This window comes from Myotis brandtii, unplaced genomic scaffold (genome assembly GCF_000412655.1).
Source record: "Myotis brandtii unplaced genomic scaffold, ASM41265v1 scaffold727, whole genome shotgun sequence".
Lineage (NCBI taxonomy): Eukaryota > Metazoa > Chordata > Mammalia > Chiroptera > Vespertilionidae > Myotis > Myotis brandtii.
In genome coordinates, this window is record NW_005370872.1 from 525,012 (window position 1) to 535,790 (window position 10,779).

Below are 10,779 nucleotides of genomic sequence, written 5' to 3' on the forward strand. Positions count from 1 at the left end.
GTGCCGCCCCGCCTGCAGTATGCAAATTTAACGGCCATCTTTGTTGGGTTAATTTGCATACTCTTCTGATTGGCTGATGGGCATAGCAAAGGTATGGTCAATTAGTATCTTTTTCTTTTATTAGTGTAAATGTTCTCTGTTTGTTTTCTTCACTTAGTTGTTTAAGACATCTATTCGATTTTAGTTACTTCCTCTGCCCTGTAGTTAAATTTTTAATTTTGCTTTTGGTTATTTTTCTCCCGTTGAGCAGAAAAGATCTTTTCAGAAAGCCATTGTGATAACTTTTGCTTGGTGCTTTAGGAGTTGTTTGCCTAGCTGGTTTAATTTTGGAGTTGCTGTTTCTCTTACTGCTTCTCTTCCTCTCATTCTGTAGGTATTTTGATCTTTTGTTGCCTTCACTCCATAGTTCTGACTTTTTTACAAGGAACAAGTCATTGATAGGAACCTTCAAGATTATCTTCTTACTGTTTTCTTTTTAAAAAATTCCTTGGTCTTTGCCTCTTTCCTGTTTTGGGTGCAGATTTTATTGCATCTGGCAAATTTTCTTTTATGATTTAGGGTATTGCCAGCTTTTCTGTAGTTTCATGATAAGTGAAGTTTTATTTTTAAAAATTTTAAATGTTTTTATTGATTTTTAAAGAGGAAGAGAGAGGGATAGAGAGATAGAAACATAGATGACAGAGAAACATTGATCCGCTACCTCCTATAGGGCCCCCTGTTGGGGATGGAGCCTGAAACCTGAACATGTGCCCTGACTGGAAATGTATCCTGCCTGGAAATCGATCCCAAGGCCTCTTGGTTCATGGATGGACACTCAACCACTGAGCCACCCGGGCCAGGCTATTTTGAATTTTTAAGTGTTTATTTATTTTCCTTGATTTCAGGGAGGGGGGAGGGAGAGAGCCTTTACCCTGTTGTCTCCTTATTTTAGGCTTGCAGTAAGTATTTGGGTTAAATAAAAAAATCTTTTGAATCAAGTGCTTATATTCAAGAGATATTGGAGTACCTATTATGTGCTAGTTAATGTGTTAAACAACTGTGAACCTCAAGTTCTATTGAAAAAGGACATTTCTAAGAGAGTTAACAGTACAAATTGTAGAGAGTTAATTGCTTGGCTTACTACTCAAAAGAATAATACACTTTGTGAAAATAATGCCAAAATTAATCTCACTGACCCTTGCCAGATGGCATCTAAGGTAGATTCTCAAGGCATAATTACAATTATAAAATGTGGGTGTTGGCATCAATTTGTGTGTCCAGTGTTGAATTTAGTTAGGTGTCAGGTGACACTTGAAAGATCAAGTGCTTGCTGTAGGTACTCTAGTTTTTAATATGCACTGTGTAAATGAATGTATAGTGTAAAAGTTACTCCAGGTTTAGACTCTGGTGGGTCAGTTCTATTCTTTTTCCACTGTTAAATGGTTAGGTGTAAACAGATCAGTAAAGAGAAAGTGATTAAATTCATGTTTTGGACCAGAATGGCATAATGGCAAGTATACTATGCACTGGCATTCTGGAGAGCTGGGTTCAGCTGTAAGGCATGTCCCTAAATAGATGTGTGCTGTGGAGCAATTCACTCTGGATGAGAATTTCCTCTTACAGAAATAAGGTAATCACATCAGGTGTGGATTTGGCACTTTAGTTTATGGATTCTTCTCTCATGTAAGTTTTTTGTGCCCCTGGGCAGTCATCCTTGCCTATTTTTTTTTTTTATTCAGTGACTTAGGACTTAATATCAAGCTTTTATGTGAAAAACCTTGGTGATTATTTTCACAGAAATGAAGGTGTATTCATAATTAGAAGAGTAATATATTTCAGGACTTCATAGTCAGTACTAGAGGCCCGGTGCATGAAATTTGTGCCAGGGGGGTCGGGGGGCCTCAGCCCGGCCTGCACCCTCTCCAGTCTGGGACCCCTCGGGGGATGTCTGACTGCCTCTTGAAATCTGGGATGGCTGGCTCCTAACCCCTCTGCCTGCCTTCCTGATTGCCCCTAACCACCTCTGCCTGCCTGCCTGATAGCCCCTAACTACTCCACTACCGGCCTGATTGCCCTTAACTGCTTTCCTGCTGGCCTGATCGCCCCTAACCACCTCTCCCTCACTCTGCACCTGGGACCCAGGCTTCCCTCCCTCTGGCCGGCTGCAGGCGCCCGGGACCATGAGGCAGGTGGCTTGTTCCTCTCCCGGGCCCCAGGTGCAACCACTGGCGCCCAGGACCGCAGAGCGTCAGCTTGTCCCTCTCCCAGGATGCAGCCTGGCTGGTCCCCATTCCTTGCTTGCGAGTTCATTTGTACCTGGCTGGTCCCCATTTCTCTCTCCCCAGTGTTGAGTGTCTGAGCCGTTACGGCGTGATGGCATGATGACTATTTGCGTATTAGCTCTTTATTATATAGGATTATTAAAAGCTGGACTTAAAACTTCTAGTATCAGCATTATGAGATAGTCTATTAGGATGGAGTCTTAAGTTCCTATTCCTTTCAGGTTATTAAAGCACAAATTGTAGCAGTATGGTTTTTATATTACTGTGCATGTGTTTTAAAAATAAAATATGGTAGGCATTAGAAAATATAGGTGCAGCTAGAATATTAATGAATCCATGAATGGTGCTTGCTTCAAATTAGCCTGTATAATTGGTAAGTAATATTACTAAGAATCTATATACATAAAAGGCTAATATGCTAAGTGTCCGTCCGACTGGTCACTATGATGCGCACTGACCACCAGGGGGCAGATGCTCAACACAGGAGCTGCTATGACGCTCATTGGCCATTTACAGAGAAAAGGCACCACAGACTTGGTGCCCACAAAGCAACACTCGGCTTCCCCCAAGTGGGACACAGGCCCCGCCACCACCCCAGAGCAATATACCACCAAATTGCAGCCGACACTGCCAAGACCCCATGGCACAAAATGCAGCCTACAGGCCAGCTCAACCCAGAAATGGTGGCAGTGGGCGCCGGGTAATGACATCATGTAGCAACTCCCAGCTTCCTCTCCCTAGCGACTAGCCTCCTTGCAGTTTCTTCAGCCCAGGAACACGACTTGCTTTATAGCCAGGTGGAAACATTTCACACTTTAACCAAATGTCTGTGAAGTGTTTTCACGAGCCTCATCTCATTCGATCCTCACAGAAGTCCTGGAGTAGGTAGATAGGAGACTTGGTGGAATCCTATTTGAAGATTTAGAAAGCTTAGAAATTTGACCTGTCTGAAAAGAAGTAAGAAATGGTGGACCTTGAAAATGACTTCAGGTTTTCTCACTGCGCAGAGTATAGTCAAACACTGCTGCAGTTAAGTATCTTACCCTTTGTTCTTGGGTGATCTACAATTATAATCTGCTTCGTGTTGATATTTGTTGCTGTGTTGCTGACAGTTACCTGAGAGAGAATTTGGGATGCTTCACTGAGCTGGAAAAAGTTTAGCTAAGTCAGAAAGCAAGTCTAATTAAGCAAGTTTATTCAATATATATAAAAGGCTAAGTTGACTCATACATGTGCAGTACATATAAAGCTCTTGCTGGCACCAATCGCAAGTGTGTGTTTTGATCTGTCATTGTCAATCGTGAATTTGGTTGACACTTCTATTATAGAGAAAGGGCGAATAGCGATATTAAAATATTTCTTCTAATTTCCTTTCAACGTGCACAAATTGGTGCATTGGGCCACTAGTATTCATATAATAAGAATGAAATCATTGTATGTTGCAAACTTTTGGTTCTTATATGGAGCCAAAGGGAAGTTAAATTTTGGTTGAGTTGAGGTAGTTGTGATCTTTGAAGAGGATAGGTCAGGATTCACAGGACTGGTTCTTCAACACATGACTTGCTTCATTTGGATTTGTCTGTTATGTAAGGGGTTGAACTTGATCATCCTCAAGGGTCCCTTGCAGCTCTGGATTTGTTGATACCTGGCAGAGGGGGAGACCCTATATGTATCATACGTTAATCTTATATCTACATTTTTGGAATTCAAATTTCAAAGTTTAACCAAGTCTGGCATCCTTCTTTAAAGATCAGCTTATGCTTTAAAATCAGGTAGCACTTTGATGAATAACTGTCTTGCCACACTTTCTTAAATCTCCAGAATTATTCCCTAACTAGAGGCCCAGTGCACGACATCTGTGCACTTGGGGAGGAGAGGGTTGTTCCTCATCCCGGCCTGTGCTTTTTAGCAGTCTGGGAGCCCTTGGGGGATGTCCAACTGATGGCTTGGGTCCCGCTCCCCGCGGGGTACAGGCCTAAGCTGCAGTCAGACATCCTTAGCACTGCCGCGGAGGTGGACCGCTGCGCTCGCCAGCCGTCAGCCCAGCTTGTGGCTGAGCGGTGCTCCCCCTGTGGGAGCGCATTGACCACCAGGGGGCAGCTCCAGTTTTGAGTGTCTGCCCCCTGGTGGTCAACATGTGCCATAGCGACCAGTCATTCCACCATTCGGTCGATTTGCATATTACCCTTTTATTATATAGGATGGACTGTTGGTTGGTAATGGTGCTGGTTGAAAAGCTCTGAAGATATTGGGAGCATTATTAAGGTTATTTTGGTAATTGCAGGTGAAATTAACCAGCATGACTTATATTCATTTGAATGACAACTTAACAACTTAACACCCCAGGATATACAGTAGACATTTAATGGCAGGAAGTAGGCAGGTGAGATATACCAACCCTGTTTAATAATAGTATTCTTTGCTTTTCAAAATGAAAACAGCAGTAAAATGCTCTTCTCTTATATCCATGCTATTTAGGGTCCAAGTGAAATAGCACTTAGATGGTGTTTGAAGTAGTAAAACTTCTTGGATAAGTTCTGAAATAGACTGGCATTTTATTTAATTCTTTAATTGGGTACAATTGTTCTCTAGTGAGCTCTTTTAAAATATGTCTCCAGTTTCTGTACCCACAGAATCAGAATCTTAGGGCAGAGGCCAGGCATTTATAATTTGATGCAACACTATGTATTTAGAACAAAATTCACTTTTTAAACTATATTGCCAGAATATAAAACTCAGGTTGACAGTGTTTTTTATGGTGAATTTCTCCCCGCCCCCAATTTTATTTTAACAAGTATTTTTATTCTTCTGAATAAATGTTTATAATAGCAATCATAGTTAATGCGTACTGAGCTCGTGCTATATGTTAGGTACTGTGTTAGTGGTTTGCATGCGTTTTCTCATTTAATGCTCACATTTGCTCTTTGAGGTTAAGTTCTTTATCCCCATTTGATAGACTGAAGCACAAAAAAGTATATACAGGGGCGGGCAAAAATAGGTTTATGGAAAAAGACATGCAGGTTATAACTATAAAATACAAGAATAAGCTTTTACATAAACCTACATTTGCCCATTCATGTACATAAGGACATACAAGTTATTGGTGTTGGAATCAGGATTTGAACTCAGCCAGAGATAGTTTAACTCCAGAGCTCTACCATTGTAACTACTGTGCTAGAGTCATCTACCTTATAGCACCCAAAGGGTAAATAGCAAAATGACTCCTTTTATCTCAAACTTTAGACCCCCCAGTTTTCTTTCTTGAAGGCAGTTAGTATTAACAAAGTCTGTTTTATGAATCCTTCCATCAATAGACAACATATAAAGATAAATATATAAGCCTTTTTAATATACATATACACAGATTGGTGGGGGGAGGGTATACTGTTTCCTCCTAACATATCTTGGGAAGATCTTCCTATATCAGTACATGTAAATTTAATCATTTTTCTCTCCCTCTTAATGTTTGCATAGTATTTCCTCTTTTTTTTTCCTTTCTAAAATTGATAGTAATTACACTAGTAATTTGAACTTTATGACACAAGCTTATTTAATATATTAATCAATGATGTGGGCATGTATGACAGAAAAAAAATCTTTCTACTAAATTGGGTCAACATGTAACTTAAAAGAAAACCTACTTTCCCATTACAGTGCATGGAATCTCTAAAAACAAAAATCTTATGATAGATTTAGTTATGAATAGTTTGCATTCTCTTCATTGCATTCTGTTTGCACCAGTTTCTCTAATGTCATATGGTCTTTCTCTTCCCTCCCCTGTACACAGAAGTAATTAAGAACTTGAGGCTTAAGAAAAATTGTGACATTTGACTTATACAATCATAATTCTTTTTGTGATGGTAATATTAGCCTGTTGTTGTTGTTTTTTCAGTTAAACTGATTTTCTTTGAGTATCAGCATTTTTTCTATATAATAATTAAATTTCTTACAGAAAGAAAATTCAAATTGATTAACAGCTGTGCTTTGAGCTAACTTGTTAAACTTATGAACTATGTTTACAATTTCTTGATGCTAAAAACTGTGAGGTAGGTAATATACTGATTTTACAGAATAAGCAAACGAAATCTAGAGATTAAGTTTGTAGTCCAAGTGCATAGCTAGCACAGCTGATGTTGAAATTAGGGACTATTTCTCAATTTACTATACTTGAGCTGTTTTCTCTTTATTTCTCCATTAAAATACGATAGTTTTATGGTTTCCTTTGTATTTATGATTTGTTAATCACCGTAATACTGAGAGGTAGGCATGACATGTTTTTTCTTTCGTGGCTGAGGACTCTGAGGCCAGAAGTTGGGGCTTGTACAAAGGTAGACTCCTTTTATGTCTGTTCTATCACAGGATTTGAGCCAAGGTGTCCTGACTTTAGGTGCAATGCCAGTTTCTACACAGTGTTAAAAATGTGGAAACAGATTTCTACTTGTACTATTTTCTTTGAATTGTGAATTCCTGGGCATTTCATGAGAAATCTTAAGTTAATTTTATTTGCTGTGTTTTGGACCTCATGCCTCAAATTTGGTATATTTCTGACATTTTATAACACACTAGTCAATCAGTCTTAGTTTAATAAGACAGTGCAACATTTGTGAAGACTATACAACCAAGTTGTTTACATAAAATTTCCCCTTCATCTTTGGTGTCCCTTTTTTCTTCAGTGTTATACCATGTATAACTGATATTTTTTCTCATTTTTTTTTCTTTTAGTGAATGGTAGTGTCTAGAAAGGGTATGTCCCTTCAAGAGAGAGGTGCCAATGTCCAACCGGCCTAATAACAATCCAGGGGGGTCACTGCGACGTTCACAGAGGAACACTGCCGGGGCCCAACCACAAGACGATTCGATAGGAGGAAGGTATGTATTAAATGGTATTTAAAAGGAATTGGGAATAAAAGAAAATATTTTTAAAACCTCATTATGAGGACCAAAACTTGAATGGTTCACTACAAATGGGTAATTTCTCTCTAATTTTTGAGCCAAGAAACACAAAACTGGAATTCAAAGCAGTTCTTTAATCATTCCCCAAATATGCCAGGCTCGAAATAAGAGTTCTTTGTCATTGACATTATCAAAAATCTAATTTAAGGGTGGTTAATATATAGAATATCATGTTTGCTTGCTCTTCACTTCCCTAAACACTTGCTACAACACATCTTTCAACCCTTTGTGGTTCCTTTATGTATGTCTTGGCTTGATTTACTTCATTGAATGGAACTTTCATTTGTTTTAACATGTAGAGTTTTGTTATCTAGCTTGATATCTTTTCTCATTGTCTTGACAACATGGTTGCTGACAGGCTGGTGAAGCAGTCTGACTTTGTTAGCACATTGGTGCTCATCATTTTCTTAGTGGTCTGGTGTTCAGCTGGTCTTTCTAGTTGGAGTGGTGGTTGTATAGCAGGTAGCGTGAAGAATCAGATGTGTTCTCTTGAATGTAGAACTCCCTGTTCGATCTAGCCAAAGACTGTCATTTTATGTATAAGATTCAGAACTTTACTTGCAAGGCCGCCTTTTCCAGTCCATGGAATAATCATGTTTAGCTTGCAATAAATAATGGCTGAGTTCAACATTTTTAGGCATTACCATGTATATATTGTCTAGTAAGTTATAAAAAATGTTTTTAAATGTTAAAATGCAAAGAATAAACTGAGACACTTCTGACATCAGGTTATTTCAGTGATTGAGCATGTGGACTTTGGGCTATATAGCTTTACATGCAATTTCTGCCTCTGCCATTACATAGCTGTGTGTTCGTTGTTAAGTCTTTCAGGAAACCTCAATTTTTTTGGTCCACACAATGGGAACACCTATTTCATAGGGTTATTGGTTAATTTCATTATTGTAGTTTGTTAAGCTCTTAGCAGAATGCTTACTACAGAGTTCTGTTCTGAAATTTTTTTGTGTGTGTGTTTGTTTTTTGGGTTTTTTTTAGATTCAGGAGCAGCCACACGTTATTTGTCCTGTTGATTAAATAATATCACTGCCCCATTATAAAAATGTTGCATATTTATTTTAGAGAATTTGGAAAATATAAAAAAGTGTAAAGAAAAATATAGCTCCACAATCTACTTGTAACCACTGTTTTACTGGCATAAATCTCCTTAGTTTTTCATCTATGTGCTCATAAGTAACTTGTATCTTTTGAACAACTTTAGTTTTTATACACATCCTCAGGTTAATTTGGACTCTTGCACATGACTGATAAACATTTTAGGCTGTCACGCAGTACATTGCTTCTAAAATTCACAGTGATGTTTTGGCACATTATCTTTTCCACACATCATTGTTATATAAAATTATTTCAATATTGTATTTTATATTTTGAAAATATGAGTCTGAAACAAATGGAAGTGGTTAATACTAGTGTTTAAAAATGCGTTGGTTTACATAAAGTTGTAATCAAAATGGAACTCAATTAAATTTATAGAATGACATATTTTTCACTCTAGTTCATGTGCTTTAAGTCAATAAGCTCAATTGTGAAGGAAAAGAATAAATTTTAAAATGCGTTTTCTTTGAATTGTGAATTCCTGGGCATTTCATGAGAAATGTTTGGAATGTCAGAAAACATGCCAAAGAATATAAAGCAAAGTAAAATTATAATTAGGGTTTTTATAGCGTTAGCATTCGCTCGTTCAGTAATGTAGACCATTTCAGTTTTCACAATTTCAACCTTTACATGTCTTCAAAAAACACTTCCCCACAAAAATGCTACACAAAAGAGGGCCTATTCACTTTTTAAAAACCTGTTACATGTATCATTTCCTATATCTTTAAACATTTTTTAAAACGTGAGTTTGAAGTCTTTATGTTCAATTGTGTGGCTATACCAATAATTTAGTAATAACTGACTATACATATTTTTCTATTAGTAAAATAATGATCAGGGTATAGAAATTTAGATATTTAGCCAAAAATTTTATCAATTAACTAAGAATGCAAAATTAGAATTCATTGTGCCTTCTTGGACAGCTTGATTCTTTTGCTCAAAATAGAATCTCAGAACTAGAAGGGACCCTTTCATCAAACCCTAGACTGACTTTTGAAGTCCCATTAGAGTGTTGCTCTACTGGAAATTTTCTAACCTTTAAGAAATCTCATGATTTTGGGGAGTGAGCGAATTGGGATTAATTGGGAGAGAGCAATTGTAACTATAGCTTCATTTTCTTTCTCTGACTCCTGTAGCTTAGCTCTCCTAAGTAAAATGCTGTTATTGTGGCTTTTGTTTCCTAAAAACAGTAGACTTGGTCTTGTAAATATATTTACCGTGATAGTGATTTAAAAATGGTAATAAATAACAGCATCTACTATAATAGCACTGGTGTGGAGTGTTTTAAGTTAAAATATATTTTAAACATATCTTTCATTGGAGACTCACAGGAACTCTGTGCTAAATATGTAATCCCTGTGCAATAAATATGGTAGCTTGCTCAATTTCACCCAGTATGTAGAGTCCAGGACCTGATGATTACGGACCTCTTGACTCTAAAGTCAGTGATTCTTTTCATTATGTCAAACTGTTTTTACTGCACAAACCACCTGATTCATATGATGAAGGGCTTAGAGGAAGGTGTGAAGAAATTATAATTGAAGAGTATTAACTTATCCAGTTAAAAGTTAAGTAGCAGTTTTTCCCTGGTAGAATTTTTTGATCCATTTATTTTTGATCCACTCTGTTTTCTTCCAAACTTGCATTAGCTGTCTTCTTTTTGTAGCTTTCTTACTTGTGACCTCACCTGCCCTTCCGTAAATCAAGGTCACTTACTTTTTTTTTTTTTTTGTAGAAGAGTTTTTCATCATTAAGATAAAAGAAAGTTGGATCTTTGGGATATATTAATCTCCTGATTATTCCCTCTGCTCTTTTTCACCCATCCTTCATTTCTTTCCATAATTGAATTAGACATCTTACTCCTCTTTTATCATTTTTTCTTTTTCCTTTTTCCATAATTTTTTGGGCTATAGCTGATCTGTTCCTCTCTTTTCTGTTCTCTTTTTCTTTAGGAAATCACTCCCTTCCACTGCTTCTCTGTTGGCTTGCTCTCAGGGATACTTCTAGCCTTTTCCACTTCTAGTACAGGTATTTGTAGGCTCCTCCTCCCTCTTGGCCATGCAGTAGCATTTTCATTATATCATGTGCTTTTTCTTGTTTTTCGCAAATGGCAGTGGTGGGATTGAATTCAATTCTATAGCAACTTTGGTTAAGATTGCTATAGTGTCAAGTTTCTTCTTTGATACTTTTTTTTTTTATAAAAACATAGCATATTAAGAACAGAAAATTGAGAAGCTTCAGGAAAATTTAAAAAATACATTTAATTTGACCACCTAGAGATAATGGTGTTCAATATTTCTACTCTTATTTGTTTTTTCCTTTTTATTGAATTTATTGGGGTGACACTGGTTAACACAATTATGCAGGTTTCAGTTGTCTACTCTATTTTTACTCCATGATTTTCTGTGATACGAAAGCCCATGATTTAAATTTGGGCCTCTGGTTTTTTCTCCCT

General features: G+C 37.4%; 1 protein-coding gene across 17 annotated transcripts in view; it reads left to right on the plus strand.

The window, feature by feature from the left end:
* The window catches only part of TRIP12 (thyroid hormone receptor interactor 12), a 135,370-nt gene that overhangs the window by 25,844 nt on the left and 98,747 nt on the right, over positions 1 to 10,779 (plus strand). For all 17 annotated transcript variants that reach the window (XM_014530161.1, XM_014530159.1, XM_014530160.1 and 14 more), the window contains exon 2: positions 6,984 to 7,130. In XM_014530161.1, the coding sequence (XP_014385647.1) occupies positions 7,033 to 7,130 (98 nt within the window). In that variant the 5' untranslated portion in view covers positions 6,984 to 7,032. The remainder of the gene's footprint in view (positions 1 to 6,983; positions 7,131 to 10,779) is intronic.